At 33.5% G+C, this 17,413-nt stretch overlaps 4 protein-coding genes across 4 annotated transcripts; 3 read left to right on the top strand and 1 right to left on the bottom strand.

Annotated features, from left to right (window-relative positions):
* Positions 1–1,411: 1,411 nt before the first annotated feature.
* Positions 1,412–3,461, bottom strand: BX663DRAFT_522050 (uncharacterized protein; the record flags this gene model as incomplete). Its single annotated transcript, XM_051529325.1, has 1 exon — positions 1,412–3,461. A coding segment is annotated over one exon (1,917 nt), but the record flags the coding sequence as incomplete, so codon positions are not given.
* A 7,768-nt stretch (positions 3,462–11,229) lies between these two features.
* On the top strand, positions 11,230–12,810 carry BX663DRAFT_522044 (uncharacterized protein). Its single transcript, XM_051529324.1, has 4 exons — positions 11,230–11,301; positions 11,404–11,602; positions 12,043–12,130; positions 12,216–12,810. Exons 2-4 carry the CDS (start codon positions 11,476–11,478, stop codon positions 12,739–12,741), a joined length of 741 nt encoding a protein of 246 aa, XP_051379258.1. The 5' UTR covers positions 11,230–11,301; positions 11,404–11,475; the 3' UTR covers positions 12,742–12,810.
* A 527-nt stretch (positions 12,811–13,337) lies between these two features.
* Positions 13,338–13,649, top strand: BX663DRAFT_402264 (protein-tyrosine phosphatase-like protein; the record flags this gene model as incomplete). Its single annotated transcript, XM_051522227.1, has 1 exon — positions 13,338–13,649. A coding segment is annotated over one exon (312 nt), but the record flags the coding sequence as incomplete, so codon positions are not given.
* A 415-nt stretch (positions 13,650–14,064) lies between these two features.
* BX663DRAFT_522040 (kinase-like domain-containing protein) lies at positions 14,065–16,545 on the top strand. Its single transcript, XM_051529323.1, has 6 exons — positions 14,065–14,275; positions 14,329–14,395; positions 14,510–14,548; positions 14,624–14,689; positions 14,767–15,850; positions 15,924–16,545. The coding sequence occupies exons 1-6, from the start codon at positions 14,142–14,144 to the stop codon at positions 16,442–16,444; spliced, it is 1,911 nt and encodes a 636-aa protein (XP_051379256.1). The 5' UTR covers positions 14,065–14,141; the 3' UTR covers positions 16,445–16,545.
* The last annotated feature ends 868 nt before the right edge of the window (positions 16,546–17,413 follow it).

The raw sequence follows: 17,413 nt of genomic DNA, 5'->3' as shown, positions 1-17,413 counted from the left end.
AGATCAGGATTCGGTTGTATAATCGATGATCAGTTGAAGCTCAAGCAAGGAAAAGTCCCGTGACTCATTAATATATTCTATTGCCCGATTGTGTTTTTATGAAATAAAACACAAACGTTTTGTAAAGATTAACAAAGTCATCTTTTATTTGGACCTGTTAACTTTGACACAGTTTCTCTCATAAACGGATTTCCGAATCTAACAGAGAGCCATAGAGTGAGCTATAAAGTGAGCCATAAAGTGAGCCATAATGAGAGCGGACTGGCTTGCAAGGTTTGTTGTAACAGGACCTTAATTACCTATTGGCTTAAACTAAAGGCATAATTTTATTTTATCTTGTGTTTGAGTTGTGACGGGCAATCCAAAGGTGCGCATTCAACGTATTGTTGTCTATATTTTATCATTTGTGTGATATTTCTTAATAAAAATATATTATAATAAAAAGACAGAAAAGTAAACGAGACCGAGCAATGGCTCTAAAGTCAATTGTTTTATTTATGAATTTAAATTGATGGGGTATTTATAAGAATTGTTAAAGAGGTCTGAGGATAAAATGTGAATCAGAAAAGTGCTAGTTACGACTGAATAAGATATGTTAAAGATAATGAAATGTCAGAAATTTTAATATTGTTTGACGGAGTGGATCAAGAGAGTTTCAGGAGAATCTAGGTAGAATTTCTTAAATAAATTTATGATCCGCATTTTCAATCATGTTGTGGTTTAGGTAAGTTAAGTAATTAAAATAGAAATAAAAGAAATAAAAGAGAAATAAAATAAGACAAACAGAAGAAGTACGTTGAGACTTGTCAATAAGTTTTTATTAAGAGTTAAGTTCAATTGCGATTCAAGTATATTATATAAAATAAGAGTTAATAGTGTAAGAGTATTTATATATTTTGTGGATAAGGATGATGAGTAAAAAGAAGATAAAAATATAACAAATTGTATTTGATAATATAATTATAGAATGATTACTAAGAGTTATTGTTATAGAACAAGCTCTGGATATAAGCATAAGTAATATTATAGTAGATGAATTACATAATAAAGGATGAACTATAAGCCTGAATATGAAATAAAACTCTGTATATAACACTTGTAAATAATATAAAACTTATGATTGTAGTCGTATTTACAACTAAGTTAATAGAAATAGACCATCATTTATTTAAATAATAAAGAGGTTATTCAAATAAAACTAGTGTATTGTACTTCACAGCATAATATTTATTCTACACTCGGTTTAATAATAGTCATTGTTAGAGTATTCGAGCATTACAAATAATTATGTACATTGTTTTTTGTTTATATGGAGACGGAGTCTCTGATTTATTAGTGAAAATTAAAGGATAGTCACAACTGTGTTTTTGGGTTTTTAGGATTATTAAAGTATGGTTGCTTTTTTTTTTTTTTTTTTTTTTTTTTGTTTGTTTTTAGTTTTTAAATTATTAAAATGTTAAGGGGAACCACATATAGTGACAATAAGGAACACTAGTCTGTCATAAAATGAGGAAGAGGAGCATGAGGAATGCCATTTGAAAGAAGAGATTCTTGGCGTATTCGAAGAGCTTTGGTAGTGAGGAGAGATATAGTTGTAGCGGAAGTGAATGGCGTGTCATTGAAGACAGAGGCCCAATGGGACAACCAGATCGCTTCGAGAGTAGCAGCTATAGCAGTGAGAGGAGAGAAAACTAAAGTGAGAGAGGAAGAAGGAACGTGAAGGGTATGCAGAGCATAATATAGAGTATCCAGCGAAAAGGAGGAATCAGAAGGATCAATGTACATATACCACATGTGTTGCCATATTGCTAATTTGGGTGGGCATGTAAATATAAAATGAACAAATGATTCGACTGGATCAGAACAAATGGGACAGGTGGATGTTGGAAAATAGGCCGGCATAACTCGATGAAGGAATGATTTATGTGGGATTTTTTTGTGGATCAGACGATACCAGATGTTTCTACCAGAATGAGAAAGGGGCAGTTGCCAAAACTGAGACCAAGGGAAAGAAATTTTTGGGGAAAAAGGTGGTGGGAGTAGAGGAGAGGATAAATGTGATTGTGAGCACATGCGACGAAATTTCTTTGTGGTAAAAGGGGTTGTAGGTGTACCAGGGGAACGAAAAAAGCCAAGATCTTTCAGAAAAGGAGAAATGTCAACAACTTGATGGTCAGAAACTTGAGTGAAAGGGAATTGACCAGAACCTGCGAATCTAGTTGGAATAAAGCAACGAATAAAAAAGGGAGCTAAAATAATTTCGTTTTTTTTAACCCGCTTTAAAACTTGTTTGGTAAGTCGTGGATGGTGAAGAATTTCCGTAATTTGAAGAGGACGGAGACAATTTTCATCATCACTATTGAAAATGTATCCATAATTACTAGTTAAGGAAGCCATAGATCGGCGTAGGGGCTCTGATGAGGAAATAACCAGTGACGAAAATGGGATCTCTAGACAAGTAGCAGCACTGACAACAACATCTGAGAATGGTTTTGGAATCATGTCGATGGCGTTGAATAAAAGTGATAGAGAACTAGTCAGTTGACGGAGGAAAGGAGGCCTACGGTGAGGGAACAAAAAGAAGAAACGATGATCTAATTTGGCAGGAGGAGTATGGAAAATTCGACCGTCGGAATACAATTCAACTTGCGAATACAAGAAAGAAATAATTCGTGAGAGAACGATAGAACCACTGATAGCCGAGTCATTAGAATCAAGGTCATCAGTTGAAGTAGAAAGAATAGGGTATAACCAACGTAGTTGAAGAGCAGATTGTTGAAGAGACGGATTAAGTAGACCTAAACCTCCCAAAGATCGCGGTAAGCAAGCAGTATTGAAACTAACTTTGGGAAAGATACGAAAGTTAATAAAATTTGAAATGATAGACTGAACGGATTTAAAAAAGGAAGCTGGTACGGACAACACACGAAGAACATGCCAAAGTTTGCTGAGAATCAAAGAGTTCAGAACAGTAGATCTACCTCGAACAGATAAAAGACGTAGACGATGAATGTCACAAGCAATTTTGATGTTCGATAAAATCTTATCAAGAAAAGAATCACGTTGTTTGGTTGAGGAGCAAAGAGGGAAACCAAGATATACAACTGGTAGAGAAGAACGACAATCATGCCATGCCGAAATACCATGAGAGTGCAAAGCTGTCCGCCAGCAGGTGTCATAAATGGAAGAGGAACCAGATAAAGAAATAACTTCGGTCTTATTATAATTGATACGAGCATTAGAAGCCAGGGAATATAGCGATAAATGAAATTGAAGTCGATTTAATTCAGCAGGGGAATTTAAAAGACAAATAACATCATCAGCGTATGCCATTAGCTTAACAGGAGCAGTCAGAGAATCAGACAAGTGAGGACCAGAAATTGATTTAGGCAATGCATAACCTTTCAGCAGAATATCATTTTGAATACTACGAAGAAGTGGTTCAAAAGCTAAATTAAATAGAATAGGGCTAAGTGGGTCGCCTTGTTTGAGACCACGGCGTTGACAAATACTATCAGTGAGAAAACCGTTGATGTTGATATGAAGACGAGTACCAAAAAAAAGTTTATCAATACAATCGACAAGTTGAAGAGGATATCCAAAACGAACAAGAACAGTACGAAGATACACAGGATGGATCCTATCATAAGCCTTTTCTTGATCTAGTAGTAATCCAATACTTGAAGAGTTTGAAAAACGTGAATGATCCATGATAAGTTTCATCAAAAGACCATTATCAGCGATAAACCGCCCACGAACAAAACCAGTCTGAAAGGGATTAATGAGATCATTAGCAGAACCAATGATACGTGAGCTGAGGATACGAGTAAAAACTTTAGCATCTGTGTTGATTAGAGAAATCGGACGCCAGTTTTGAAGTAGATCAAGAAGACCTTGTTTTGCTAATAGAGTCACGCTTGAATTTAACCAAGAGTCAGGGATATCTGCAAACGAGAGGGCATTGTTAAAAGTAGCTAGAGCGATTTCACGACAATCGGGATGAATGACGATTAAACGGACAATAGCATATGGTAACCCATCCATACCCGGAGAAGACTTTTTGGGAGTGCGAGAGAACGCCAACAATAAATCATCAAAGGTGATGGGGTCAACAAGAGAGTTGGCATCAGCACGAGACAATCGAAGCGATTCAGGAATTGATGATAATAATTCGTCAATCGCATCGTGACTAACATTATCTGGTGAGTACAAATCATGATAAAATGATGAAGCAGTTTCTAGCATTTCTTCTTTAGTAGTACAGGTTGATTGAGTGGTTGGATGAATTAATGGAGGAATCAATTGACGAGCAGTGCGGGATGCAACAGTTCGTTTCAGATAACCCGGAGAGAGTTCTCCCAACTCACGCCAACGAATACCTGAACGTAAGGCAAGAGTTTCCACATGATACTTTTGAATAGATGCCAATTGTTGTTCCACAATTTGTAATTGAGGAGATACAACAGGCAACAAAGAAGGATCAGCGTGTAATTTTTTGGATAAACCAGAACGTTTTTTATGAAGTAGGTGTTTTGATTAGTAAAGATAATGGAAGAAGAATAGACAGAAGACAAGTCTGTGAAAACTTCGTATAGTTTATTAAAGATAATACAAAAATTGTACAACGAAAATTACATGGAAAGATTGAGGGTTATTTATATGTTTTTACAAGGTAAGTGTTATCAATGGAAATATGATTCAGATAAGCAAGTTTTACTATAATAAAGTGTTTTACATAAAACATTGTCTCCGAATAATTCTGCGATCAATAAGATATATCTTTATTCCTTTTTTCTCCCTGAGTTGTCGCTGTTCCTAAAAACATAACGAATCATTATTATTGGACTGCGACACATCAATATTAATTCTCAGTGAATATGTCTAGCTGCAACAATACCAATTATTTATGAGTTACTATCATTATCATTGTATGAGATTTCATTATTTAACAATATTCGATATTATCAATGTATATCTGATATGTATCACTCAAGAACAATTATGTAATTGAATACACCAGTCATAATCCTGTTTGAATTATGTATATTATTATTATAATTGCTCGAACATTCTAACAATGTCTATTATTAAAACTGAGTGTAGAATGAATATTATGCTGTGAAGTTCAATATACTAGTTTTATATGAATAACCTCTTTATTATGTAATAAATAATGGTTCATTTCTATTAACTTAGTTATAAAGACGACTGCAATCATAACAATGTTTTATGATCAAACATGCGAATCATAAATTCATTTAAGAAATTCTATCCTAACTCTCTCTTGATCCGCTCCATCTAATAATATTAAAATCACTAACACTTCGTTGTCAACAATATACCTAATTCGGTCGTAACTAACACTTTTCTGATTCACATCTTATCCTCAGACCTCTATAACAATTCTTATAAATACCTCATCAATTTAAATTCATAAAAAAAATAATTGACTTTAGAATTATTGTTCGGTCTCGTTGACTCTTTTTGTCTTGATATTATTTTTTATTTGATATTTTAAAAAGAAATATCACGGTGCGCTTAAAAAAGACGAGGTTCACTAAATGTGCGCATAAAAAAGACGAGGTTCACTAAATGTGCGCTTAAAAAAGACGAGGTACATTAAATGTGCGCATAAAAAAGACGAGGTTCACTAAATGTACACTTAAAAAAGACGAGGTACATTAAATGTGCGCATAAAAAAGACGAGGTACATTAAATGTGCGCATAAAAAAGACGAGGTTCACTAAATGTACACTTAAAAAAGACGAGGTACATTAAATGTGCGCTTAAAAAAGACGAGGTTCACTAAATGTGCGCTTAAAAAAGACGAGGTACATTAAATGTGCGCATAAAAAAGACGAGGTTCACTAAATGTACACTTAAAAAAGACGAGGTACATTAAATGTGCGCATAAAAAAGACGAGGTACATTAAATGTGCGCATAAAAAAGACGAGGTTCACTAAATGTACACTTAAAAAAGACGAGGTACATTAAATGTGCGCTTAAAAAAGACGAGGTTCACTAAATGTGCGCTTAAAAAAGACGAGGTACATTAAATGTGCGCTTAAAAAAGACGAGGTACACTAAATGTACACTTAAAAAAGACGAGGTTCACTAAATGTACACTTAAAAAAGACGAGGTACACTATATCTATTAATTAAAATACTTTCGTTTTCTAAAATTTGCTAAAAGTTATTTATTTTACGGTCACAAAAGAAGTCTTTAAATGTGTATAGAATCTACGGTATATTGTATTCTATAAAATCAATCATAAATATTTGTAAACCATATTGTATAAAACAAATATAACAAGAATTACTAAAGGATCACCAAATTATATATATTGTAAAGAATCAAAGAATTACTTTTATAGATAGATGTTAATAAAATCATTATTTACATCATTTAGAATTTTATATCTATTGAATAATTAAAATGATAGAAAGAATTTGTCCCCATTGTGGAAAATCAGGTCATATTCGCCGATCTCATAAAGATTGTACTGCTTATATTGAGCGTTCGGCTGTTATTAATCAGCCTACATGCAGTAGTTGTGGACAGTCAGATCATAGACGATCAAATCATCACTCCTGTCCCATGAACCCTACTCAGCAAACTAACGTTATTGGTGATGTTGATATGGACGATGTTGATATGATTAATGTTGATATGATTGATGTTGACATGAATGATATTAGTATGAGCGGCGCAGATATTATTGAAGACAATGTAGAAGTAGAAGAGACAATAATGCAACCTGAGCACAACAATCAGCAGCTGCCCAATATTAGTCGATGCACTGCTTGCAATAGCCCTACACATCGACGTAGAACAAACAAGTTGTGCCTATTCTATACAAGAGCAGAACCAGTATCTGTTGAGTGTATTGCACGAGACCCAACACGGGTGCCTATTATAAGGGATGATAGAGGCAGAATGGATGTCATCTGTCCTTATTGTAGTGCCAGAATGTGGATTGGTGAGAGAATAATTAAATCGTCCATCACAAACCCACTATTTCAACTTTGTTGCTGCAAAGGATCTTTAGTTCTTGAAAATTTGAAACCTACCCCTCCTCTTTTGACAGAACTTTTGACCAGCAATAGCAATACTTCTAAGGAATTTAGAACTAATATTAGAGCTTACAACAGTTCCTTAAGCTTTAGTTCTATGGGTGTAAAGCTTGACAAGGAATTAGTCAACCAAACATCTGGTAGTTATACATTTAGAATTCAAGGTAGCCCTTACAAGGAGTACCCTGCCAGTCAAAGGTTGCAAGTGCATCTTGAAAATGAGCAGCAAGTTTATTTTGATGAAACTGATGATTTTAATGCGGTTCTTGAGAATGCTACGATGCAGGAGACTACTTTGACAGCTTGGTTCAAAATTAATCGTGTTAATGAATTTGCTCGCACTATTTTATATCCCAATTTTCCTGAGCATTTCAGATGGAAATCGTCAGATAAACCAAAAAGATGGGTACCTAGACAAAGAGGATTCTCGGATACTATAGGCCGTGTGTTTACCGTGTCGCCCAGAGAAACAGAAAAGTACCATCTGAGTATGCTTCTTTACACCATGTGAAAGGTGCTACCAGTTTTACTGATTTACGAACAGTAAATGACGTTGAGTTTGCTAACTATCAAGAGGCTGCAATGGCTTTGGGTTTCTTAGAACATGATAATCAATGGATACTTTGTTTAGAAGAAGCTGAAACTTTCCAAAGTGTATCTTCATTGCGTGATCTCTTTTACGTAATAATTGCTTTTTGCTTCCCAGACAATCCTTTTCAACTGTTTGAGTAATTTAAGCAACAATTTTCAGAGGATCTGTTACATAGTCTCCATAGTAATCCTGAGCTTCAGAGTCCGGCAACAGACATTCAGACGCTTGCGTTTGACCATTGCTTGCTGGAGATCTATGATCAGCTACTTGAGCATTACAATCTGGATCTCTCTGATTACGTTGGGTTTGTCATAGCTCCAGTTGATACAAGAGCTAATGCTGTTGATCCTAACATCCCAAGGATTTTAAGGGAGCATCAGCGACTAATTATAGAAGCACAATCAAGGCCAGTAAATGCCCAGTTAAATTTTAGCCCTAATCAACAGCTGGTTTATGATACTATTGCTGCTACGGTTGATTCAGATGATTCGCTGCCTTCGTCAAGTGAGAGAGTATTTTTTGTTGATGGTCCCGGTGGAACTGGAAAAACTTTTCTGTTTAATGCTTTATTGAATAGGGTAAGACGAGAAGGTAAAATTGCTGTAGCAGTAGCCTCAAGTGGCACTGCATCTCTGTTACTTGAGGGTGGTAGGACATCACATTCCGTGTTTAAAATTCCCCTTAATGTTGATCCTGACAGTATGTGTAATATCAATCCAAACTCACCAACTACTGATCTTTTGATGCAAACAAAATTAATTTTATGGGATGTTCAAGTTTTACGACTTTATACCAACATGCGTGTTCAGCAAACATTATTTTCAAATAATACAGCTTTGTCTTCTGAATTAAACGCATTTGCTACGAAACTTATGGCTATAGGAGATGGTAAAGTAGACACTCACAAGATTAATTTGGGTGGCGAACCTCATGAGATTTTTAATACGGGTCTCATTGAGGTCCCAAACAGTATGATTATCAGAGGTAACAACTTGATCCATCTTTTGCAAGCAATGTACCCTGGACTGTATCAAGTTCCCCAACAATTTTCTACAGCATCTCTTATCAATTCTGCGGTATTATCCACCACAAACAAAGATGTAGCTGTTATTAATGATTTGGTATTCGACGTTTTTCCTGGTGAAGCTACAATCTCTTTCAGTGATGATGCACCTATAATTGAAAATGAAGATCTCTCAGTTCTAACTGAGTTTTTGAATTCGTTAGAAGCAGGTGGACTACCTTCACATGCTTTGAAGTTAAAGATTGGTGCCTCCATTATGCTGTTGCGGAACATCAGCCCAAAGCAAGGTCTTTGTAACGGTACTCGCCTGATCGTCAGAACAATTCTACCTCACGTAATAGAGGCATTAGTTGCAACAAGCTCTCATATTGGTAATGTTGTGTACATTCCAAAAATTAAATTATTTAGCAGCAATGAGCCGACTACCCTACCATTCTCATTTTCAAGGACTCAATTTCCTGTTAGACTTGCATTTGCAATGACAATTAACAAAGCTCAAGGCCAGACTATGGATCGTGCTGGATTTACATCTTCCAAACCATGTATTCAGTCATGGACAGCTCTATGTTGCTTTGTCAAGGGTAAAATCGCCTTTTGCTGTTAAGATTATGATTGATGCTGATTCTAATAGTGGAAATAATAATGAAAAATCTTATACTAGAAATGTAGTGTACAATGAAGTTTTATCCAACGATAGCTAAAATTTCTTTAAAATCATTAACTATAAACATAACATTCATATTGTTATAGAACAAGCTCTGGATATAATCATAAGTAATATTATAATAGATGAATTACATAATACAGGATAAAATATAAGCCTGAATATAAAATAAAACTCTGTATATAATATCTTGTAAATAATATAAAACTTATTGACATCCAATTGTCTAGATGTATCAATTATAAGACATCGTATCATTTCTAAATATTTATTTTTATAACCTTGTTAAAGGATTCAGGTCGTCCCTGATTCAATAAAATAAAACATAAAAGATATCAGGAACATATACTCAGATTAAACAATATATTTTTTATTTAAAACTTGATCAGATCATTATAACACCCAATAGATAATCCATAGATCAGTCTCTTGAATCAACAAGACGTATATCCGAATACTAACACTGTTTCATGACTCATGTTCTTTGACGGTTATTTTTATTTCTGTGATTCAGGATTCATTAATATAAATACAAGCAGTTGTTTAGACACAAAATAATCTTGAACTTCTTTCTTTTAACTTTCTTTTAACCTTCTTTATTTTTTATTGAATAAAAACAGTCTCAAACTATACTTCCTTTTGTTCCCTTTCTCTCTTTCTATTTTTGTCTTTTATCTTTTATTTACATCCCATCACACATATTACATATCCCAAACAATAAACATCAACAATATTTTTATGTAACCACACAATATAAATGTACTATTTAGGCATTTTTTTTTTTTTTTTAATAATTGAATGTTGTGTTCTTCCCAAACCCGCAGGGCGAGGAAGCCACCCCCGTAGTGCAGGTCAAGTTTTTTGCACCTACACTGCGTTCTGGTAAGTTTTTACCGGAACGAGAGGGGAGGTGAGCAGCCTCATTTTATTTTTAATAAAGTAAATCACTGTTTTAAAATCTGTTTGAATTGGCAAAATGGTTTCGCTATGTTAGTATCATGCTAAAAACATACTACATAAAATAGAATAATGAGGAAACAGATCCAAAATTAGTATGCAGGAAATTGCATAAAACATCATCATAAAGTATGAAATCAAATAAAGACCATAATGTAACAATATAGACTTCAAAAAAGGAAAGGGAACTAGCACAATAAATGCTGGGTATGAAATAACAGCTTTTGATAGTAATACATTGGTCTGTGAGGTATTGCCCTATGAACCTCAACGAAATCAGCCTAGACTGGACGAGTGACTTCATGGAGATAAACTAATTTCTGTCTACCCTGAAGAAGGATATTTAATGTAGACACAACTTCATCACCATTAGGTTTGTACAAATTGTTTGAAGCTAGTATGTCTTGCACATCAAATTTGCAGATAACAAAATACTTTGTTTAAAAAATGATGTTTCTTTTTTCTAGAGTGGGCCAAGTCATTGCAAAGGGCTAGCGTGAAAGAAAGAAGTATGTATATCGTTAATCTATGTCAATAGTTAGTGATCTGTATGGCTTTTGTAATCACCCCAAGCGGTAAATAATAAACATCATAAAACCCACATCTTTGTATATTTACTCAAATAGTAAAGTTCCATATTACAACTGACATACCGCTATTCACTTTTAATGAGAGCTATAAATGTTAATCCAAAACGGGGTTAAATCTTTAAAACGGGAGTATGCTTAAACCAAAACGGATCTTTTTTTTTTTTTTTTTTTTTTTTTTTTTTTTTGAAATTGATAACCATATTTGCCGAAGTGGACATTATGGTTTTTTGGTAATGGACGATATAATTTTTCAAAAGCGACAATTATTTTTGCTCAAACTGACAACTACATTTTAATAATTGCCATTTGTTTTTGGCTCAAGGACATTTATTTTTCATAGGGTGACAAAATTTACCACACGCACTGTACATATTTTACATAAAATTACTTTTTTTTAAGGTATACCATACAACACATAATTTGTATAAATTTGTATATAAAAGGAGGGCGGAATATCAAAATGAAATTTTTTTGTTGCTCAAAAAAAAAAAAAAAAAATAGTAATAAACTTTGAGAATCAATACAAATCTTGTTGAATCCTTCCTTTATATACATCCATCCATCCGTCGTATTATGTCCACTTTCTCAAAGAACCTTTTTGACGTCCTTGGCGATGGTGAAATCCCTCGTCCTGAAAAGGAAGAAAAGCCTCAAGAAGTTGTAGTTGACAAGAAGAATGTTTCCAAGATTAGCAAGGATGGTAAATTTTTAGATCACAAATGTCAATTGTAAATGATGATTGGAATTTATTTCTTGTTTGACTCTCTTTTTGTCTGCTGACGAGTTACCTACTTTTCAAAAGACAGTTCAATCATTTCTACACGTGTTTGATAGTATAAAGATCAAGTATATATACATATTGAGTTTTTTTTTTTTTTACTGAAAAGAAAGAACAGTTCATTATGGATTTCAACCCTCAATGTATTTTATTTCGTTAAATATCTATTAAGATGACACTATTACAGCTTCAATAAAAACAAGCAAACAAACAAAAGAGAGAGATAAAGGAAGAAAGAAAGAAAGGAAAGGACTGAAAATGCAGGAAAAAGAGAGTCAAACAATTTTAACTCATCATTTACAGTTTGGAGATAATGTATTTGACATGTTGAATTTGTATACTCATTTTTCTTCTTTAATTAGCTTCTCGTGCTAATAGAGTTAACAAGGGTCGTCAAAATGGTCGTCAACGTGGTCGTCAATTCGACCGTCATTCCGGTACTGGTATTGTGTAAGTATATATATAGATGCGTATCATCCACTTTTCATTTCTGATTTACTAACTTTTTTTTTTTTTTTTACTTTTATTATATTAGTGATACTCAAAAGAAGATCAATAAGGGTTGGGGTAAGCCAGGTCAATCTGAAGCTGAAGCCGCTAAGGATGCCCCCGAAGCTCCTGAAGCTGAGGCTGCTGCTGCTCCCGTCGAGGAACAAGAAAAGGTCAAGACCCTCGATGAATACTTGGCTGAAAAGGCCAACAAGTCCTTGAAGGTCTCTCTTCCTGAAGCTCGTAAGGCTAACGATGATGATGCTTCTGCCTTTGAAGGTGCTGTTGTTGTCAGCAAGCAAGAAGTTGAAGAATACTATGTTGGTCAAGTTGCTCAACCCAAGAAGTCCAAGTCTCAAACCACTGAAAAGGCTCCTCGTAAGGTCTTTGTTGAAATTGAACAACGCTTCCAAGAGAAGCCTCGTTCTGATTTCCGTAACAACAGACGTAATGGTGGTGGTCGTCGTAACGGTGGTAACCGTCGTGGTGGTAATGGTAAGAAGAATGCTGCCGCTCCTGTTATCAACCTCCAAGATGCTTCCGCTTTCCCTACTCTTGGTGCTACTGCTTAAAAAAAAAGAAGTTAGATTTCTTAAATTATATAGAAAAATAAATGGTTTTCGTTTAACTTGGACAAATAACTTTTTTATTTTATTTTATTTATAGCACGTTCTTATAAGTAGTTGAGTATAAAGGAGTTACATATCTATATGTAGTCTATTTCTTTGCGAAGGAGAGATAAAGAAGAGTAATATAAACGTCTCCTATAATAAATAATCCTTTTTGTTTTCTTGTTTTTCTCTCTTTTTTGTTGTTAGTTAATAGTATTTAATGATCTACATATATGTTTAATTTCTTTACCTTTTTTATTTATTTATTTATTTTTTTTTTGCTAACAATGAATGATAAAAAAAATCCTAAAAAATTAGTATTAAAATTAGTGTCTAATAATAATTATAGTTGTAACACGAACTTTATTAGAAATGATAACACAGGTTCCTTATTGTTATACCGAGAGGGTCCTGTTTGTGTCTTACCTAACCTTTATTTGGGGGCACATTATAATGCTACTAATACGAGTCACCTTAACCAACGCGGTATTAATTGTATCATTAATGTAGCAAATGATTGTAAAGAGACGCCAACAGTTATTGCAGCAATGACCAACATTACATATCATCATATTCAATGGAAACATAACCAATCCAATTTAGCCCATTCAGAATTTCAACGGGGTATCAAGACAATTAATGAAGCACATGATAAACATCAAATTGTTCTAGTACATTGTCAACAAGGTGTTGAAAGGTCAGCAGCACTTGTCTTGGCGTTCTTGTTATTTATCTCTCATCAACCTGGCAGTAGCCACCATCAACCATGGTCCTCCCTGGAACGAGCCATGGGATTTGTAAAGGAAAGAGCACCGAGTATACAACCCAACATGGAGTTATTATATCAATTGAAAGAATTTGAAGAATTATTAATGATGAAATTGAAAAAAAAAGTGACACGAAGAACTCGTCGGTCAGAATCAATCGGATGTTTATTACCTACACATTGTATTTTACAGAGACCAAGGTCCGCAAGTTTTCGTGATTCAACAACAACAGCAACAGCAGCAGCAGCAGCAATTGTTCCTTAATAATAAACTTAATCTCCTTTTTATTAGATATCATAAAAATTATCTAATTCCTCCACTCTCCCGTTTTTTTTTGTGGGAGGTTATTTGTAATGTATATGTAAAACCTAAAACAAAATTTAAGGGTTTATTTTATTTTATTTTTTTTTTATTTTTTTTTTCACATTAATAGTTACTACAAAAAGATAGTTTAAACTCCTCTCTTCCTTCTTTCTTCCTTTATCTTTCTCCTCTCCTCCTCTCCCTCCTTTTTTTTTTTCTTTCTTTTATTATTATCATAAAAAATAAAAAAAAAAAAATTAAAAAATACTTTTCTTTCTTTTCTTTTCCTTAATGTATCAAACAGAACAATATACCCACTCGAAACAACAATTGTTAGCAAAATATTGGATCGAGTCTATTTTGAACATTCAATTACCTTCTAATGATCTATATACTGTTTTAAAAAATGGCGAGATTCTCTACAAGTACAAAAAAGAAAATTAAGAATTTATATTGTATTTTGACTTTTTGTATGTAGAATTGTTCAATTTTTAGTAGATCAAAATCAATTACCTAATAGCTATCCTATTACCACTAATGACCCGGTAAGAAGATAACATAAAAGGGAAAAGGCAGAAAAAAAAAAAAAAAAGAGAGAGAGAGAGAGAGAGAGAAAGGGGAAAGGCAGGATAAAGTAACTAATATGCAACATATAATAGAAAGATAAAATTCAACAGTTTTTAAATGCTATCAAAGATGTAAAGTTTAAGTTTATTTCTTCCCCTCCCCCTCTTTTTTAGTATAATTTGACTAACAAGAAAAAAGTACTATAGTTTGGCTTGCAGTCAAAAGATCTGTTTAATGTAGATGATTTAACAAATGAAGAAAACATGCATCTAGTAAAACAATAATACTACTAATAATAATGAAAGAGTTATATATAAAATTATGTAATAACATCAGTTTTAACTTCCAGGTCATTTCAACTATTCTGGTTTTAGGTCATGTATATTCTTATAAACGACTCAGTCTAACATCACCTATTGCTCACCACAAAAGATCAAATAGTGAAGGAAATTTAAGAAAAACAACTACAAGAAGTCGTAGACCATCATTAATTATTGATGTTAAAGATTTGCACCGAAAATCCCTTTTAATAGATGAACAAATCAATAGTTCAGTATCAAAACGTACATCACCTTCTTCAGGCGATAGTGGTTATGGAAGTATGAAGCAACAAAAGTCTAATAAAAAAGTTCAAGACTTATTTGATGATATCTTTAGTCCCCCTGTCAAATTATTTTCCTCCCTTAAAAAAGAGAAAACACCCCATTACGTTAAATTTCAAACCTGGTCTACTAAAACCAACGAAGACTGCATGACAGGAAAGTCTCCTGAGCTTTGTCTATCATCCTCTGTACGAAGATCTAACTCAACTAGTTCAACAGTCATAAAAGACCAAACCTCTTTCACTAAACGATCTTCTTTATCAACTCCTCTCATCTTGAATAATAACAAGGACGAGAATGACTGTCTTGATCTCTTTGATGGTGATCATTTGGTTGCACGATATAAACTAGGTCATGTTATTGGTAAAGGACATTTTGGAACTGTCTTTAGAGCTCTTGATCTTATTTCAGGTAAAACAGTAGCTATCAAGCGTATCCAACAGGAGCAAGACATTATTCTTCAGGAGGCTCGCCTTTTGAAATCCCTTAGTCATCCTAATATTGTCAAGTACGAAGGATTTATAAAATCAAATAATGCAATGTATATTGTTTTAGAATATGTTGAAAATGGATCACTACTTGCAACTCTCAAACAATTTGGAAACCGTTTACCAGAACCACTTGTAGCCACTTATGTACATGATATCTTGAAGGGGTTAGCCTATTTACATGAAAAGGATGTAGTTCATTGTGATTTGAAGGCAGCTAATATCCTGACAACTAAAACAGGTAATGTCAAACTATCTGATTTTGGAGTCTCGTTAAATCTCAAGATGTTTCATGGAAAACAGCAGAAGAATGATTATTTAGTTTCTGGAACCCCCTTTTGGAGTAAGTAGAATAAATAAGCTTGAAAAGAAGACCCTTTCCTTCTTTCTCTTACTTCTTATCCCATTTTATATAGTGTCACCTGAAGTCATTCAACTTAAGGGAGCATCAACTCAATCAGATATTTGGTCATTAGGTTGTACGATTATTGAATTATGTACAGGTAAACCACCGTACTCAGATCTATTAACAATGACGGCCATGTTCAAGATAGTTGAAGAGGAAAGCCCTCCAATACCGATTGACCTCTCTGATGACCTCAATGATTTTTTGAAGCTTTGTTTTAAAAAGAATCCACTTGAAAGACCAAAGGCAACTTACTTATTATATCATCCTTGGATTGTAAAGAATAACAATTCAAGATTAGATCCATTAATGCAATTTTTAAATAGCAGTAATAATAATACGACAGCTCGACGAATACCTACAACATTCCCATTTAAAAAAAAGACAATGAGTGAATTGCCTATCATTTCCTCAAGTAAACAAGAAAGGAGAAGAACAATCACTGCGACTACTCATGTTCGACAGTCTATGCCTCCAGTGAAAAAGGTCCATGAACATAAACTGATTGAGTGTTATTTTACAAAAGGTTAGTATTTTGCCTTTCTTTTTATATACGTATATGTATCCTTCTTATTTTATATCATTAACCTTCCTCTTTTCTTTTAACTTAGGGCAACCTGGATCATGTCAAAAATGTCATTCTGATATCTATTTTAAAGCCTATATGTGCAAAGACTTTTGTGGGTTTGTATGTCATTATGAATGTAAGCCAATTGGAGGACCTAAACCTGCTACATCATTATCCACACAACTTAAAGAACGATTTTCAAAAATATTGAATACAGCAACAATAAGGCATGATGCAATTGCCGAAGAAGGGTCTTTAACATATAAATGGTGGACCATGGATAAAAAGAAAAAATCAACAAGAAAATAAACCTTATTCGTCATACTTTATTAACAATAATAATAATAATATAATAATAATAAATACATAAATAAATAAATATTTATAACTTGCTATATTGATTTATATAGCCATAAAAGATGGGATTCATAGTGGATGGATTGAATTCTATTGGTATATTATCTTTCCGAATCAACTTGATGCCTTGAAATGCAGGATGAATAGTTGAACTAGGATTTGATATTTGTGGAGCATTAGGAGTTTGCATCTTTTTTGTTAACAAGGAACTGACAGATGGATTCATTTTTTTTTTTTTGTTTTGCAAATATAGAAGAAAAAAAAAGTTGTGTGCTGATTGGGAACATGCTTTTTATTATTATTTATTCAAGTGTAACTTTTTTATTTTATTTTTTTTTTTTTTTTTTTATAATAGTGTCATTATGAATAAACGATGAACAAAAGCGGCTGTAATGAATTATATATAATTTATTGCACATTATTAATTTTCTTCTTCATCTTCTTCATTAAAGAAATCCTCATCGATATCAAGTGAATCGTCATCTAAATCAAACAACATGACAATTACAAATAACATGGGTAACATGACTTTGGGCTGCATCACCTGCCGTGTGAATTGCATAATAACATTACCA

The sequence above is a fragment of the Cokeromyces recurvatus genome, assembly GCF_025118155.1.
Source record: "Cokeromyces recurvatus strain NRRL 2243 chromosome Unknown BX663scaffold_32, whole genome shotgun sequence".
Taxonomy (NCBI): domain Eukaryota; kingdom Fungi; phylum Mucoromycota; class Mucoromycetes; order Mucorales; family Mucoraceae; genus Cokeromyces; species Cokeromyces recurvatus.
Note: the sequence above shows the minus strand (reverse complement) of the source record. Positions and strands in the feature narration are given on the sequence as shown.

What these genes read in the sequence shown, in the direction of transcription:
- BX663DRAFT_522044 (XM_051529324.1), top strand. Translation starts at nt 11,476, where the DNA reads ATGTCCACTTTCTCAAAGAACCTTTTTGACGTCCTTGGCGATGGTGAA. An exon ending in TTCCAAGATTAGCAAGGATG is followed by an intron (nt 11,603 to 12,042) that starts GTAAATTTTTAG and finishes TTCTTTAATTAG; the next exon opens with CTTCTCGTGCTAATAGAGTT. An exon ending in CATTCCGGTACTGGTATTGT is followed by an intron (nt 12,131 to 12,215) that starts GTAAGTATATAT and finishes TTATTATATTAG; the next exon opens with TGATACTCAAAAGAAGATCA.
- BX663DRAFT_522040 (XM_051529323.1), top strand. Translation starts at nt 14,142, where the DNA reads ATGTATCAAACAGAACAATATACCCACTCGAAACAACAATTGTTAGCA. An exon ending in AATGGCGAGATTCTCTACAA is followed by an intron (nt 14,276 to 14,328) that starts GTACAAAAAAGA and finishes TTTTGTATGTAG; the next exon opens with AATTGTTCAATTTTTAGTAG. An exon ending in ATGAAGAAAACATGCATCTA is followed by an intron (nt 14,690 to 14,766) that starts GTAAAACAATAA and finishes TTTAACTTCCAG; the next exon opens with GTCATTTCAACTATTCTGGT.